This window comes from Dreissena polymorpha, chromosome 16 (assembly GCF_020536995.1).
Source record: "Dreissena polymorpha isolate Duluth1 chromosome 16, UMN_Dpol_1.0, whole genome shotgun sequence".
Taxonomy (NCBI): Eukaryota; Metazoa; Mollusca; class Bivalvia; order Myida; family Dreissenidae; genus Dreissena; species Dreissena polymorpha.
The window spans coordinates 50,884,930-50,903,118 of NC_068370.1; the positions used below are offsets into that span (position 1 = coordinate 50,884,930).

Sequence of the window (18,189 nt, forward strand, 5' to 3'; positions counted from 1 at the left end):
CTCCATTTAAAAATAAATGCCAATGTTCGATATGTTGCGATTACTTAAAGTAAATTTATAGTAAATTTCAGTAAAATGGATTTTCTCAAGTGTGGGTCTGTGCAAATAACACATTGCTATTATCATGGTTATATGTGTTGTGTTCTTTGATGTGTTTTAAACGGTTGGTAATGATTAAATATTCGGCCGCCTTCTCTTTACCTAAAATCACGTTTTCCCGCCGTTTTACAAGCGTGCAATTGTAATTTAGCATCAAGAATACCGGAACTGACGGACATTGGCTTCCAATGTGATAAAGTCATGAACTGTTGTTTCAGGTTGCGCTGTTTTCTGTCCAATATATACACGTTGATTTAAGTTAACCACTGACTTTGGTATAATCAAAGCGCTGAATGCACTGAAGTTGTTCGCTGTTGTCGTCCTTGATTAGTTTGTGCGCATTGCACAGGCTAATCAGTGTGCACAGGCTAATCTTATTTGACGTGCATTAAGCCCCGTTTTTTCTTGAAAGCAGCCAATATGTACAGATTTCAATGATAAACACTAGACTGGCCAATGTCGTTTTACAAGCTGGTATATACACTCACTGCTAGAGCAGAATCATTTGTCGTCTGCTGCAGACAGGCGGCGGTAATCGTCCCTAGCAGAGTGAGTTGCGGTTCTTACCGTAGCTAAGGCTTCTTAGCACATACTGATTTGCAAAATATGCTCTGTAAATTTAGTCGGCCGCTAACGCGACCAACTAAAAACGACACAAATCAAACTTACCAGATGCGTTACCTGAAATAAATAAGTATTTTATGAAGAAGAACGCATAAAACATAAATTGACATGAAAGGGAACAAACGAATCTTAACTTCCAGTAAGTTTAGTATAAAGTAAAGTGTATTATTTTAACAGCTGTACGTAAGATTTGATTTTAAGAAAATATTAATGTTTAACAAATGCATCGGACAGGCAATCACCAACACAAACAAATGTTAAATGAAAACACTGACCTGTTGAATGAACGTTTGTTCTGAATACATATGAATTTATAAAAACCATTTAATAAGGCCTACATTATTATAGAGTGGAGAAAACAAATCTTATCAGATATGCTAGGCCCTACCAGAACTGAAAAAAAGATAAGCAGAACCTCGATAATATTGTAGAACTTTAGTTCTAACCCTTATTCCATTTTATATGTTTGGACCAAATGTATCAATTTATAACAATATCATGCTTTTGGGGAAAAAATATGTTTGAAGAAGAAATTTGAAATAGAGATTACAGAAGCAAATACATATGATTTTTTAGCACGGAGTTTAAATATTCTTTTTTTTTTAATAAAAGATGTTGAAATTTTTCAATTGTGTATATTTAATTTCCTCTACTTAATTTTTTTTTTCAAGCTTACACATTTGCTTTTTGACCGCACACCTACTATTACATACCGCACACCTACTATTACACACCGCACACCTACTATTACATACCGCACACCTACTATTACATACCGCACACCTACTATTACATACTGCACACCTACTATTACATACCGCACACCTACTATTACATACTTCACACCTACTATTACATACCGCACACCTGCTATTACATACCGCACACCTACTATTACATACCGCACACCTACTATACCGCACCTACTATTACATACCGCACACCTACTATTACATACCGCACACCTACTATTACATACCGCACACCTACTATTACATACCGCACACCTACTATTACATACCGCACACCTACTATTACATACCGCACACCTACTATTACATACCGCACACCTACTATTACATACCGCACACCTACTATTACATACCGCACACCTACTATTACATACCGCACACCTACTATTACATACCGCACACCTACTATTACATACCGCACACCTACTATTACATACCGCACACCTACTATTACATACCGCACACCTACTATTACATACCGCACACCTACTATTACATACTGCACACCTACTATTACATACCGCACACCTACTATTACATACCGCACACCTACTATTACATACCGCACACCTACTATTACATACCGCACACCTACTATTAAGTACCGCACACCTACTATTACATACCGCACACCTACTATTACATACCGCACACCTACTATTACATACCGCACACCTACTATTACATACTTCACACCTACTATTACATACCGCACACCTACTATTACATACCGCACACCTACTATTACATACCGCACACCTACTATTACATGGCGCACACCTACTATTACATACCGCACACCTACTATTACATACTGCACACCTACTATTACATACCGCACACCTACTATTACATACCGCACACCTACTATTACACACCGCACACCTACTATTACATACCGCACACCTACTATTACATACCGCACACCTACTATTACATACCGAACACCTACTATTACATACCGCACACCTACTATTACATACCGCACACCTACTATTACATACCGCACACCTACTATTACATACCGCACACCTACTATAACATACCGCACACCTACTATTACATACCGCACACCTGCTATTACATACCGCACACCTACTTTTACATACCGCACACCTACTATTACATACCGCACACCTACTATTACATACCGCACACCTACTATTATATACCGCACACCTACTATTACATACCGCACACCTGCTATTACATACCGCACACCTACTATTACATACCGCACACCTACTATTACATACCGCACACCTACTATTACATACCGCACACCTACTATTACATATCGAACACCTACTATTACATATCGCACACCTACTATTACATACCGCACACCTTCTATTACATACCGCACACCTACTATTACATACCGCAAACCTACTATTACATACCGCACACCTACTATTACATACCGCACACCTACTATTACATACCGCACACCTACTATTACATACCGCACACCTACTATTACATACCGCACACCTACTATTACATACCGCACACCTACTATTACATACCGCACACCTACTATTACATATCGCACACCTACTATTACATACCGCACACCTACTATTACATATCGCACACCTACTATTACATACCGCACACCTACTATTACATAGCGCACACCTACTATTACATACCGCACACCTACTATTACATACCGCACACCTGCTATTACATACCGCACACCTACTATTACATACCGCACACCTACTATTACATACCGCACACCTACTATTACATACTTCACACCTACTATTACATACCGCACACCTACTATTACATACACCTACTATTACATACCGCACACCTACTATTACATACCGCACACCTACTATTACATACCGCACACCTACTATTACATACCGCACACCTACTATTACATACTTCACATGTAAAAAAATATGTTTCTGTTTGTTAATCATGCTTAAAAAATCATAATCGAAGCTTTTACAATATGTCTATGTTGCGAGGATGGTATAATTATTACAAATCTTCAAATTAATTTACACTGAAATGTGCCCAAACAAGGGAGGCCAATATGATTACTAGTATTGCGCGTTTGTTTACTGTACGATTTGTCTCCTTTGAATTTATGTAATTCTTGTTTGTCTGAAGTGCTATGTTCTGTTTGAATTTGGGCTATAATATAATGTGTATTCCGTTTCCCGTTTACCGGGATACTGTATGTAAACATGAGATAGTCAGTAATATTACAAACGGTTACTATTTTCTGATCGTATACAAAGGGAAACAGACATTTTAAATCGGGTAAATTGCATTTCTTCTTTGTCTAAACTACAGCCATGAGTGTGAGGATATGTCGTCGAACAAATTTAATTCCTAATTCCTTGAGACTGGGATGTACGAGTTACGGAGCAAACTAATTTAACAATTATTTTAAATGTAGGTATTAACGTGTTAAGTGCATCGTATTTTCTTCAGAAATTGCACAATTAAGGCCACTGTCGATGACACAGTCGCTTAAACACATGTGGCGATGCTTATCTCCTATGAGTTTTATACTAAGCATCCAGTATCTTGTATCCGATGCCCGACTTACCCACGCCTCCTTCGACCACGGTACACAGACACAGTACCCACAGCAGCATGCCTGAAAGAAAGCAGGTTTTTGTAATCAAAACTCGTTCTGGCAAAACCAGACTTAATGCATGTGCGTGAAATCCCACATAAGCCGACGCAGTCCGCACATGCTAATCATCGACGACACTTTCCGGTTATACTGGAATTTCATTTAGGGGAAACGTCCTTTAAATGAATATTTCCACCAAAAAAGCGGAAAGTGTCGTCCCTGGTTGACCTGTGTAGACTTTACAGGCTAATCTGGGACGACACTTAACGCTCGTGTATTAAGCAAAGTTTTCACAGGGCTAGGCTCAATTCAATGATTGATGGAAGTGTCTAGATCAAAGCAGATAATAACAAAGAGTTATGTTTGGTTTTACGAACGCATAGAAATTCTCTTCATGTAGATATCAGTTGTACAAAGTAAATTACGATCCTCGAAACTATACACAATCAGAAGTCATATACGATTTTAAAGTTAACTAGAAATGTGGCCCTCGAACTCGGATGCTTAATGGCGCTGGACACTTATATGCGTGTTGGTTGGACAGAAATGTTGAAAATTTATTTGAAATATAACTTTTAGCACTAAAAATTATAAATGATTGATTTATGTAATATCTGTTACAGTATTTGCACAAATACACGCTTATATTTGGAAGATCGGTATATTAGCGTTTGAATATAGATTTACTGAAATTATCAATACGACTGTAAATAGATCTCTAAGTTGCTCTCGAAAATACAGATTTTTTCTGAATACAATCATAACTACTAGTTTCCTGTTTATTGCATCGTGTTTATGTCTGTTAAAGTTACGAACATATGCCTACTTCTATGTGTTGTTCTTAAATATATCAGATAAATAGCTTCATTACTTTGCTTGAATAAAGCACTACATGATCTTAATTTTTATTCCATTTCGAGGGAAAATATTGTCTCGCTATGTTTTATATAGAAGTTAATGGGTCGAATGTTAATTCTGTACAAAAAAACGAATGCACGTTACCAGTCATGCTTTAAACAGATTGGAATTTTAATGTTAGGCGGACAATTGATCATTTTCATAACAATGGCGATCCATCAACACCAGAATTATGTGGTTTCACGACTGTTTAATTATATAAATAAACTTCAAGTTCAGTGTCCATAAATCGTAAACCTGTATATACATGAATATCTATATTACAGACATTAGAGAAAATGATCAGGAAATATGGAAGTCCGCGCAGACATATGACTGGTTCCAAGCATGGTTCAGTCGTAGACCTGCCGTCATTATTCTCAGAGTGATGATGGTTAATTCAAATAGTATTGTTATTATATATTATATCAGGTCTTGTTTTATTGTATCGGACAACGTTGATTGAAATCAGATATAAAGGATCTGGCACGAGTTGTCATATCATACCATAATTTATTAAACGAGTTCAGGAATTTTGTTAATAAGCGAGCCTTTGGCGAGCTTACTAACGAATTTCCTAGACGAGTTTAATAAAATATGGTAATGATATGACAACGAGTGTCAGATCTTTTATTATCACATGCTTTTAAATGAGCAAATTAAATAAATATTTACGCAAACATAATGATAAATCTCGAATAGTGTTTACATTTCGTGACGTCATTTGACGTTGCAATCTCATTTCAGCAAAATAACAAAATGCGATTGCTCAATCAAACGAAAAATAAGCCGATGAAAACGCTTAAAAAGTATATTACATAGAGGATATGTGTTGGATTCGATGGCATATCGATTTTATTTCACGAGTGATCATATAAAACAATATTTTCACGAGTGGCGCAGCCACGAGTAAAAAAATGTAGTTTTTTATGATCACGAGTGAATTAAAATCGATATTCCATCGAATCCATCAAATTTTTTTTTGTATTTTATGCTTTTTTTCATCGTTTATTTTCATTGTTAAAGAGTTTAACTGGATAATTTCGCTGGATTTATGACGTCATTTCGTCGAAAAAATGACGTCTCTATAAACCACCAGAAAGCATAAAATAAACATGTGTAAGATAAAAATATTCGTAATGGTTATATAACATGGGAAACAGGGTATGGCATGTGATAAATAATAACGTTAAGTTATGTAGAAAATACCATGGATTTGCAAACAATACTAAACTGTTTTAAATTAAGAATTCTTCCCCGCACAAGTACGCAGTTAGAAAAGCGTTAATTTATTATCAGTAATTTATTCAAATAATGATCCATCATCATGGGCATAATCACATTAAAAGAACTTTTATTACGGTTTTTGGCAAACAAAAAAGGTCTCTGGCTAAAAAAAATATCAACTCATGTCTGGGATACAAATGCTGATTGTAGTGTTTTCAACATCGGCGAAAAAAAAAGCAAAAACAAATAATTAATTAAAATAATGTCATACTTGACACGCTAAAAGAATACGACAGTCGCGAGGGGCCTTTTCACAGATTTTTGCAGGTATTGAAGTTTGTCATTAGATGCTTTATATTGATAAATGCAAACATTATATCTTTAAAGCTCCAGTAAAAAATCAAGAATAAAATTTAAAAAAAAGTAAACCTCAGTAGGGCTCGAACCATTAACGACTGGAGTCCTGGAGTAAAAGTCTGCTACTTAGACCACTCGTCCATTCATGCTCATGACGAATGTATTTTATAATTTATATAAGCAATCCTCGTAGTTTCACAAAATATAACGACAACAACAAAACTCTTCAAATTATTCAATCGTTTCGCGTTGCAACGCTTTATAATTTTACTTATTATTTATTATTTTCAGGTTTTTAAATCGTCAAAACATGCATATTTTAGAGCATGGTAAATGTTCAGTATTACTGTTTCCTCACAAATATCATAACTAAAACGAAAATTTGCGAATCCGAAAATATTATTTTTTATTTTGTCAATTTACCAAAACGTGAAAAGCCCCTTTAAGTGTCACACTGTGATAATTCACGACAGTGAAGTCGGTGTGTATTTTTTTATGTGATCGATGTAATTGCAAATTACTTGACTAAATCATTTTCCGCAATAGGTCTTAACTATCTAGTTAGCGAATTTTATAGGATGCTAAGCGATCAATCAGGCTATGTTCTGACAGCGTGATATATGAAATATCGTATGTGTTTTATTCAAAAGATGAATCGTTATCGTCAGCCATTTCAGCTCTTACGTTTTGCTCCAAAGACATCTGCTAGAATAATTGGTGATACATTTGAAAGGCATGAGTAGTGTACAATAGTTTGCGCACATAAACTTCATGCACACTGTATTGACTATTGAAGGCCATTGGAAGTGTACCTTAGTTTACACATAACAAACTTACCTTACTCTATTGAAAGTCATGCGTAACATATGTTTTACTAGACAAACTCAGTACATACTGCATTGCGGATTGTATATTGGATTTAACAGAAGGCTTCAAAGCTAAAATTTAAGCGCCTTTTTTCAACAATTCTAAAAGACGGAATCATACTGTACAACAAATTAATAGCACGCTTTTTAAGCATTAAAACAAAATGACATAAATGTTAGGACAAACTTCCAAAATGTAAATGTAACTTCCAACATAATGTAAGTCATTGAAGTTGTGTTAAAGTCTTACCCGGTAATAACATGTTAATTTATCAACTTGTACGTCGTGGTTTATTGATAATCAAAAGATCACATAGTCAAAACTTTCCGCTGGTGTATTTACAACTTTGAGGCGTTTATTCTTTTTGAACTGCAAACTTCTAAGAATAACCGTTTAACAAAAAAAAATGCACCGGTATATCGATTTTACCTAAAACAAAAGTTTCATCTTCGTCTACATAGTGTTTCACAACAATGGCAAGTAGTTTTATATTATCAGTTAGATATTACAGTCGTTTGCAAAATCTTTAAAATGTCGCTTTGAGGTATTCATAGTGAGCTAACAATAAAATGCAAACGCATCGTCGTCCAGTTCCCCTTATAACCCTGCTTACCGTTTCCGAGTTAATTCCTTGTCCACACAAATATAATGCAAGCAGACACGCCAAAGTCTGTTTACGTCTCTATACGTTTCTTAATAACGTTATCAAACAGGAGACGTTTTATATTGGTCGATTGCGTCGCTCGCGGCCACGTAACCAATGTCAGCCTACCGACAGCTGTTACGTTAACGTCACGTACTTCATATGTCACCGCGGCTTTTCATAGCGGCGATTCATAAAGCAACAATTAACATTAATATTTAACCGATTAAGCCAGACAGTTAACTAATTATGCAATTTATTATTATTTTTCAGTCGCACTTAAGACCCGAAAAATGTGTTTACTTAAGCAGCAGTTTTCCAAATTAAAAATGATTGATATGGTCAAAAAAGTTATTAATTCATAATAATGTATTCACTTAAAACAAGCGACCGTTGTTCAGCAGTACTCGCTTCATAAAAATTGTCAGAGAGTTTGACCACCTTCATGTACATATTTATTCTTTAGTTCATATTGATGTTAGTATTTGTATGCGACCACACATGGGCATGTCAAGACGAACTATTAAATAGTTTAATATAATTGCTAAATAAATGTATATTAGAACAACGCGTACAAGTACTAGTAATTGCTTGAGGATGGATCCATTCACAGTTACCCATTTCGAACTTTGTCTTAGGTGATTGTTATAAATACGTTTTTCTCGTGTTTGGAATTGTGTAGATTAATTTATCATGAGTCTTTTGGTAGCATTATCCCGAGTCTTTTCGAAGCATTATCACGAGTCATTTGGTATCATTATCACGAATCATTCGACAGCATTATCACGAGTTTTTTGGTATCATTATCCCGTGTCTTTTGGTATCATTATTTCGAGTCATTATGCAACATAATCTCGATGCATTGTGGTCATAGCAATGTCTCGTGTCATTTTAATATATCGAGCCATTTGTTAGCACTGTCCTGAACAAGTTCATAGCATTTCGAGTGAATTGAGTAAACCCAAGCTGATGTCACCTATTTAGTTGCATAAAGATATACCGAAACCAAAATCGAAGTACTTTGAACATTGTCTAACAATTGTTTTGATTATTCGAACTCTTTCTCGTAAGGAAATAAACAGCGACACATTAAAGGGGCCTTTTCACGTTTGGGTTAATTGACAATATTGACAAAAGTTGTTTCAGATTCGCGAATTTTCGCTTTAGTTATGATATTTGTGAGGAAACAGTAATACTGAACATTTACCATGCTCTAAAATAACCATTATATGCATCTTTTGACGATTTAAAACCCCGAAGATTTGTTGTTGTCGTTATATTCTGTGAAACTACGAGGATTGCGTATATAAAGTATAAAATACACTAGGTGTTGTATCCGGAAGGATGGCCGAGTGGTCTAATTGGGTACTACTTTTACTGCAGGACTCCAGGGGTCAGTGGTTCGAGCCCTGCTGAGGGTAACCTTTTTTATTTTTTAAATCTTACTCTTGAAATTTTACTGGAGTTTTTTATATCTAATGTTTACATTTATCAATATTAAGCATTTTATGACAAACTTCAAAACATGCCAAAATCTGAGAAAAGGCCCCTTTAAATTCAGAACAATGCTCATTTGTTCGCACGGGTAAACAATAGGAGTCTCGATCGCTCGTCTGTATAATTCTTTTATTGTGGATTGAGCAAAGATAGTTATTATTTATTTTGCTAAATAAGTCTATATTAACCATGTAACACTTGGTCAGTTTAGACCACAGAAGCAGCTTTTTTTAGAACAACTTAGCGATGTAACAAACCAAAGACATCTTTGCCTTAAAGTTTAGAAAAGAAAGTTTAACCAAGTTATGCTTGATAAGTCTATATTAAAAAATGGACCCTTGTGGCGTGGCCAGTTTTGACGACAGGGGCATGCTTTGAACAAACACTGTATATATGATTAATGATTGATTTCACATACCACTTGTTAAAGCTCTATGTCGTGTTTATTTTTAAAAATTAATGTGATATAAAAGTCTTCATAAATGTTGTGACCACCGGAATGGCTCTCCAGTTTGTCCACATGGGCATGATTAGGATATAAGTAGATGCCCACAATATTGTGTTATACACCACATAAATAACATCTGAGCCTAGAGATTTGCGATGTAAAGATGATTTCAGTTTTACACACCGGGTGTGGCCAGTTTTGGACACAAGGGCGTGGATAGAGCACACTTTGTATTAACTGAGGACCAGTATTAACTGAGCAGAAGACCACTTTTTGCATTCATATACAAAACATAACATCTCTTTTCCTTGTGGTTAAAATAAGAAAATTAAAAAGTGACCAGGGCAGTGACCAGTTTTAAGAGGCACACCTTGATCAGTACAAATCTTGTAGAAGACAGCTATCGGATGTCACAAACCAAATTCTCACTTAAATTTTTACCCGACGTCGGGCCCGGGAAGGAATCGAGTTGTGATCGAAAAAAGATCGGACGATCAACGCTCGGTAATCGTCCGGCGATCGCCCGACATTGGATAAATTATACGTATATCGGCAAAAATCAAAGTATTTCCGTAGGACATATACATCGAACGGCGACCGTCTGATTGCCGGAGGGCCTCCGCGCGATGACTGACGAACGCCGGATGAAACACGTAGAACGAATCCGATGTCGGGCGAGCGCCAGGCGATTACTGTTCGTTGATCGTCCGATCTTTTTTTCGATCTCAACTCGATTTCCTCCCGGGCCTGACGTCGAGTAAAATGATAAGTGAGACTTAATATTAATCTGGACGCTGCCCGATGCTAAAAAATGACCCGGAGTCCGTGCTATCATCGGCCGGGCGCCAGTTTAATGAGGGGAAAAAATATGTCGTCTGCTGATCGGTCTCTATTTGTGACTGAGGTATTAAACTGTGTCACTCATCGGACGGCGGACGGCTCCGACGTGCTCAGTCTTCCCGATGCCTGGAGATCGGACACATCGGCCGGCGACCGGATTATTTGTGACTGAGGCATAATTAGTTGGTGACATCTATACTAGGCAACATACCAATATTTAACCTCTGAACTTTATTGACGCTTATTTTTAACTTAGATGACCTACATATGCAGCCAGTAGACAGGAATGAATTGAACAACTTAAAAAGAAAGGTCCCCGCGGATGATTCCTGTTAAGTTTCATTTAAATCTGCCCAGCGATTTAGCAGGAAGGGTCGATTAATTTAAAAGCTTACGTCTCCCGATATTAATTCTGAGTGTGAAAAGGTTATATATAAAGAGAAAATAAGCATATAAAAGTTTTGACTAGCCAATCGAGTCTTTGACTTGGTGCCAATATACCGTAATGACTTTTCTACAAATAGTTACTTAAATAATGAGCTTTGCGATAACAGACGAAACCGTTTTCTATGTTGTTTATTGTTTAGTTATTGTTGACGTGTTTAAAAAATTCACGAAGCAAAACGCATTAATTAAAAATAAATTTAAATAACCTCATAAACTACATGATTTAAAATGTTATTTTCTTTAACGAAGCTGAGGATTGTTTTATACATTAGTTTAATTAAGACTTTTATTGCAAAAAAATCGTATTTATGTGATTAATATATTCATTTCGACGTAGAAAGGGCGTTTTGAATTACCGCCTTTGTTTCTTTTTTTCGCCGAAGAAGCACAAACATCTGTCTGCGGTTATGTTTCGCACTTAGTTGATCATTGTTTTGAATGGTATACTGTTTATACGTCTGTGTTGTCTGATTGCGGTTCGTTCACACGATTTACGTTTAAAAATGGTAAGTGGAAATGATGGCTATTCAATGGCGCATAATTTGCGTTTGGCACAAGTATGTCAATATTTGTAGTTTGCTTGGACGTTCTATATCGATCCCCAGACTACCTAGTTGAAGCGCGCATTGGTTTACTTACTACTCACCTATAGGTGGCCTCAGTTCGCTCCCCACCCGACGCGTGTGAGCGTGATTGTGGTCACCATACCGGGCAGTAAATTCATTCGTCGGTTCCCCGCCCCCTCCCCCACCCCGTCCATTCCACAGCGCAAGACCAGGCACAAAATGTATCAAACTCAATTTATGGATATTGCAGCTTTGATTAACGCTTTTAATGAGTCTGAAAGTCTGCATTGTGGGACATATCACGTGTCCTCACATATAGTGACCTAGTTAACATCGAAAAACACGCACGCACGCACACTTTTAGAAATTCTAAACCCAATTTTAATTATACAATTTATTCAAAGATCTATGTGATAGACGATTTATTAGACAATATACCTAGAGCAAGATCATTGATTTAAGTATTGTTTACTTAACAAGAGCATTTAAACCGCCAAGTGTTGCATGATAAGCTCTGACTTTGCCAGTGCATGCGGAGGCAGACACAAATACGGATGTGGGAACATGTTGTTTATTGCATTGAAAAAGCTATTTAACAACAACAGTCTGCTTGATGGGTTTTGTATTGTTTTGTGACCTATGCATACAGTAAATAAAAACATGTAACGATATGTTCCGCTTGTTTTCAGTATTATTAAAGGGGCCTTTTCACATATTGTGACATGTGTTGAAGTTTATCATTAAATGCTTTATATTGATAAATGCAATAATTGGATCTAAAAAGCTCCAGTAAAACAACATGAATACAATTAAAGAAAGAAAGAAAAAGTAACCCTCAACTGGGCTCGAACCTCTGACCCCTGGAGCCCTGGAGTAAAAGTCAAGCGCTTAGACCACTCGGCCATCTACTGAAACCGGATAGCGCCTTCTATAATCTCGCCATTCTTTCATCAAGGGCGCAACACGACACACGAAGCGATACACGATATTTTGCGCAACACACGAAGCGATACACGATATTTTGCGCAACACACGAAGCGAAACACGAGAATGTACCACGAAATATCGCCCTTGTGTTGGTAGCCCAAAAGGCTATATATCGTGGTAAATATCGCGTGTATAGCTTCGTGTATCACGCAAAATATCGTGTATCGCGCAAAATATCGTGTGTCGCTTTGAGTATCGCGCACAATATTGTGTCTCACGTTCAAAGGGCGACACACAAAACACGAAGCGACACACGATATTTTGCGCGACATACGGAGAGATACACAATATTTTATTATGCAAATATCGCCCATAATATCCGAATCTCGTGTATCGCGGTGTAATTTCAGACCGCGACACACGACACACGAAGCGATACTCGATATTATACGCGATACACGAAGCGACACGCGATATTTGTACTGTTCACACGTGCTACTCATATACAAAACAGAGAATTTATGACAAGATCAATACTTAGACTTTTCTTTGAATATATTATACATCGGCGTTTACTGAGAAAATAACACATGGCTGAGATGATTGATGATGATGGTGGTGATGATGATGATGATGATTATGGTAAGCACTAAGCACAGAGACGTAGAAAACGTTTATCTACGTCTCTGGTAATATATAAGTGACATATTTAAGCAAGTATCACGGTTTAATGTTGGATAAGAATATGCCGAAGACGAAGCTAACATGGTATTTATAGTGACAATAAAAACCAAGTAGACTTTATTAAAATACGTAAATCTGAAACCGATATAATATACTACCGGTATATCAATAGACTATCACGACAGTTTGTTTCGTACATAACTTAGTGAAGCAATTTTTACTTCCGGTTTCCAAGCGGCATAGGAATTTTTGTTAGCCCTGAACTTCCTATCAATTTTCTACTAGTTTCTTAATAATAAATACGAAAATGGCCGACAGAGCTAACCTGGTACTGATGGCAAAATTTGGCGAAGATGCTGAACGTTACGAAGATATGGCAAACAACATGAAAAGTGTCGTGAAACTGGGTGGGACCCTGAGTAACGACGAAAGGAATTTGCTATCTGTTGCCTACAAGAATGTTGTAAGTTTGAGGGGCCCGCTTATGAAGTTCTTGCTATGAATGTTGATTGTACGTCTATCAGTTTGTAACATTGTTAAGTGTCGTCACTAAGGACAGAACGAGAAAGCGCATTTCAACCGCCTCTCCAAACGTGGGCACTATACTTCTTCAAGTTATTGATTTTGCCAAAGGCTATTTCCAACCCAATAGCTCTACTTTAATATGCAGCATGCATTTCACCCTAAATGTGTATTGAAAAAATATTTGAACACAAATTTGTTATGCTCTCTTATGGTAACATTTTTCTCTTCATAGACTTTGTATTAAACAATATTTTACTAAATCATTGAATGGCTGTTATTATTGTGTAACACTCTTTTCTGAGAGTTTGTGCCAGGCATAAAAGTACAAGTTGTCCAATTGTCAGTGATAAAATATTTGTCATTTTTTCTCATTATCTGATATCAAAACTACTGGAAACCTTTTAATGTATAGTCTTTAATATAGATGTTCAGCGTGTCTTGGGTACATCAATAGATGGGAGTAAATGTTGGCACAAGCAATGTTAGATTGATTGATTTTTTTATTTTTTTTAATTCAACTCCTTTTGTTGCACATTAAAGTATGTCAACACTGACAATGAAGCTTATGAACACTTATCAAGCTATATTTTCAGTTTGCAATGTTAGATTGATTGATTTTTTTATTTTTTTTAATTCAACTCCTTTTGTTGCACATTAAAGTATGTCAACACTGACAATGAAGCTTATGAACACTTATCAAGCTATATTTTCAGTTTGCGCAGGCATATCAGGGAAGACACTTACTGCTTTATTGTTGTATTTTTTTTTCAAAGGAAGTCGCTTAACGAAAATCCAGTTTAGGTGGCAGGGGTTTTTCAGCACTGTCTGCGCCTCCGGGAAACAGAGGCATTCCCAAAGCAAACCGACCCGTTCCTAATCGAATTTTGATTGCATTTTTCCTAATTCCAAAAAATAAAATCTTCCAAAATCGTAAAAAGTAAACATAATTTATATCCAAAGAGTGACTTCCTTTCATTCGCGACGTAATAAAACCTTTAGGGACACAGATTTTTTGGTGTATTTGCCGGATGCATTTACTCTCAGCGATGACGTTCGAACTGTTCTGCATTATACAAAAGAGTATATAGAGCCGCACAATACACATTCTAAACCATATCTGTAGACGCTTATTTTCAATCATGGCTTCACACAATAGTAAATTTTACATTTAAAAAAACACGCAAAATAGACGCTAAAAGATGTGTAACGATATCATCGATGTTTTCGCAACGCTCAAAATCTTCCGAAATTACTGCCGCGAGTAACCCTGAACAGACAGGATCGGACGATACACAGCAAAATGTAACAGCAACAGAAGTAATGCCAGGGCCGTCAATCACAAAATCGGCAACTGAATGCTCAGAGCCTTGTAAGAAAGTTGTAGTTCAATCGTCATTTAATACATTAAAGTATGAAATGAAATACCCATGGCTCTATTTTAGCTCGGTCAAAAATGTTGCTGTAACTTGTGTTTGGGCAGTGTTTGTTTTGCATGTGTTTATATAAAGAAAATTGTTTAACCACGAACTTATTTACGCATGGTTAATTCAATTTTTTTCCCAAAATGAGGCGTTTCACGAAACAAAAATTCCCAAAATGGGCAATTTTGTGGATAAAAAATTCCCAATTTGGTCAGACTCCTTTTCCCAAAGTAGGCTGAAAAAACCCTGGGTTGAAATGTCCTTCCTGACAAGCCTGTGCAGACTGCATGAACAACACTTTACACACACTAATTAAGCCCTGTCTTGGACAATACTTTACTAATTAATTCAACCCTGTTTTTCCAGAGCAAGGCTCTAATACATTTTTTCTTTTAAAGGTTGGTGCCAGACGATCATCCTGGAGGGTAATCTCTAGCATTGAATTAAAAGAAACCTCGTCTGAAAAGCAGCAGAGCATCATCCGTCAGTACAAGGCCACCATTGAAAAAGAGCTCACCACCATCTGCAATGAAGTCCTCGATTTGATAGACAACCACCTGTTGAAGGCACTCAACGACAGCAAAGAAGACTCGGAAAGTAAAGTCTTTTACCTAAAGATGAAGGGTGATTATTACCGCTACCTGGCAGAGGTGCTGAGCGATGACAAGAAAAAGGAGGTGGTTCTCAAGTCAGAGCAGGATTACAAGGATGCCTCTGATATCGCTTCTAATCTCGCCACAACACATCCCATTCGACTTGGTCTGGCGTTGAATTTTTCCGTGTTCTACTATGAGATTATGAACCAGCCCGATAAGGCTTGCGCGCTTGCTAAGAAAGCATTCGATGATGCGATTGCTGAGTTGGACAATTTAAGAGAGGATACTTACAAAGATTCTACATTGATAATGCAACTCCTGCGAGACAACCTCACTCTCTGGACGTCAGATGCGCAGGCCACCGATGAAGGCCAAGACCAGGATGAATAGAATTTGTCGTTGATAGGCATCCAACAAGTTGGACTAAAATTCAACTCAAATATATATGTTAATCTGGACATGGAACATTTATAAAGCATAAAGAACATGTTAGATGTTGTTCCTTTTTTTCAGTTTTGATAAACAGTTTGTAGCTTCCTTCAGTGCTTGTTTTCTTTTTTAATAGATCTTTTGAATGTTGCTATGCAGACAAATTAGGAAACTAGAAATATTAAATACTGATTTGTTGAATATGTTCCAGAGGTATAAGCAAACAAATTATCACATATAGCAATCAGTTCAGACAAACTGTAGAAAAATTTACTATTGACTTGCATCTATCTAAGTCATAATAATGTAATCATATGGTACTGTAAATACTATAATTCTGTTATCCAATATATGTGATGGCAAACTATTTTTGTGTGTTATTATATACATATATTGTTATAATATTAACATATAACTTAAGTATAAATGAATACAGCATGTTTACATGTTTCTCTAAATAAAGAAATGTACAGATGTTTATGAAATCTTATTCAGGATGGTTTGAGCTTTAAACTGAAATTTATTGTTTTTGTTTAAAGTAGTATACCATAATTAATAGTAAACAAAAAGACAGAAAACACATGTATTAAATTTAAAATAATTATGATATATTTAAAACAAACAATGCGTCAAACTTGATTATAAACATTCAACAACAAATAATAATATTCGTTGTTTTGTGTCACCTTTTCATGTATCAGGACATTCAAATAAAGATATAATCTAGCATTTCATTGTGGTAATTGTTAATGTAATCGTGTGATCTGTTTATGATACAGATTTGCACAAATGGCATATATTGTACATGTGTATACTATAGTTATTAAAATTAAACACTGCCTCTGTGCTACAAGTATGAACATGTGGGTTTTTACACTTTTTACAAACAGTTTATTCCTACAACATTGACTATTTTGTACGAGGAAAGATTAATTGATTGGCGGAAGTGCTCACTATCTTTAATCTTAGGTTTCTCAATACACAAAATGCATCCTTAGATAGGGTAGCTTGTTATAGATTATATTGGGTCCAGCTCATTGGTGAAAAGGTTCGTGAAACGTAAGTTTAGTTTTCACGAAAAATGGGCAAGACTGAAATTAATGTGTAGACTAGAGTTTTTCTGGAATGATGACATAGTATATATATAATCTAATTATAATTTACTTGGCCACTGCTGAAGCTTTGAACTTGTTCAGTAAATATTTGTTCTTTTGATATCTTTGCGAAGTGCAAAAATGGTGCAGCTCCCTTTTAAGACATGTGTGCCAGAATGCAGTCAATTTTCCCTGATATGGTTGTATTGAAAGCAATGAATTTACAAGTTTTTTAACAATTGACTTATATATCATGTAATATTCAAATTCTCAATGAAAGGAGCTCAAATGAGCATATTATGGCTATAAGATATTAATTTAATTTTTTTTAAATTGTAAATGGTGCAAGTCTTCCGAACACTTGTACTAAGGAGTGCAAGACAATTGACTCCCTTGTTGATGTAAAGGCATGGTGCAAGTTTAAAGCACATGTGCACCAAATATCCATTAACCCTTTCCCACTCAGAAGCAATGTGAAAATGGCTTTGTGCAAACAGCATAAAACCAGAACAGCCTGCGAGTAACTAGCAGTCTGTTCAGGTTTTATGCTGTTTGCTGCTCATCAGTATCTTTTTTAATTACAGGGGTAAGCCTTAAAACTAGAATCTAGTACGGTAAGAAAGGCCTTTAATTAAAATTAA

General features: G+C 36.2%; 1 protein-coding gene and 1 long non-coding RNA gene across 2 annotated transcripts; one reads left to right on the forward strand and one right to left on the reverse strand.

Moving 5' to 3' along the window:
• Positions 1–1,088: 1,088 nt before the first annotated feature.
• LOC127862470 (uncharacterized) lies at positions 1,089–8,147 on the reverse strand. The gene is made up of 3 exons (XR_008040640.1): positions 8,045–8,147; positions 4,054–4,104; positions 1,089–1,116 (listed from the first exon to the last, which is right to left on the reverse strand). It is a non-coding gene; the product is annotated as an uncharacterized LOC127862470 (long non-coding RNA).
• Positions 8,148–13,675: 5,528 nt separating this feature from the next.
• On the forward strand, positions 13,676–17,314 carry LOC127862463 (14-3-3-like protein 2). The gene is made up of 2 exons (XM_052401620.1): positions 13,676–13,946; positions 15,828–17,314. Exons 1-2 carry the CDS (start codon positions 13,791–13,793, stop codon positions 16,413–16,415), a joined length of 744 nt encoding a protein of 247 aa, XP_052257580.1. The 5' UTR covers positions 13,676–13,790; the 3' UTR covers positions 16,416–17,314.
• The last annotated feature ends 875 nt before the right edge of the window (positions 17,315–18,189 follow it).

Excerpts from the sequence above, each read along its gene's own strand:
- LOC127862463 (XM_052401620.1), top strand. The coding sequence starts at position 13,791 with ATGGCCGACAGAGCTAACCTGGTACTGATGGCAAAATTTGGCGAAGAT. Across the intron at positions 13,947-15,827 it reads CTGTTGCCTACAAGAATGTT|GTTGGTGCCAGACGATCATC; the intron begins GTAAGTTTGAGG and ends TTTCTTTTAAAG.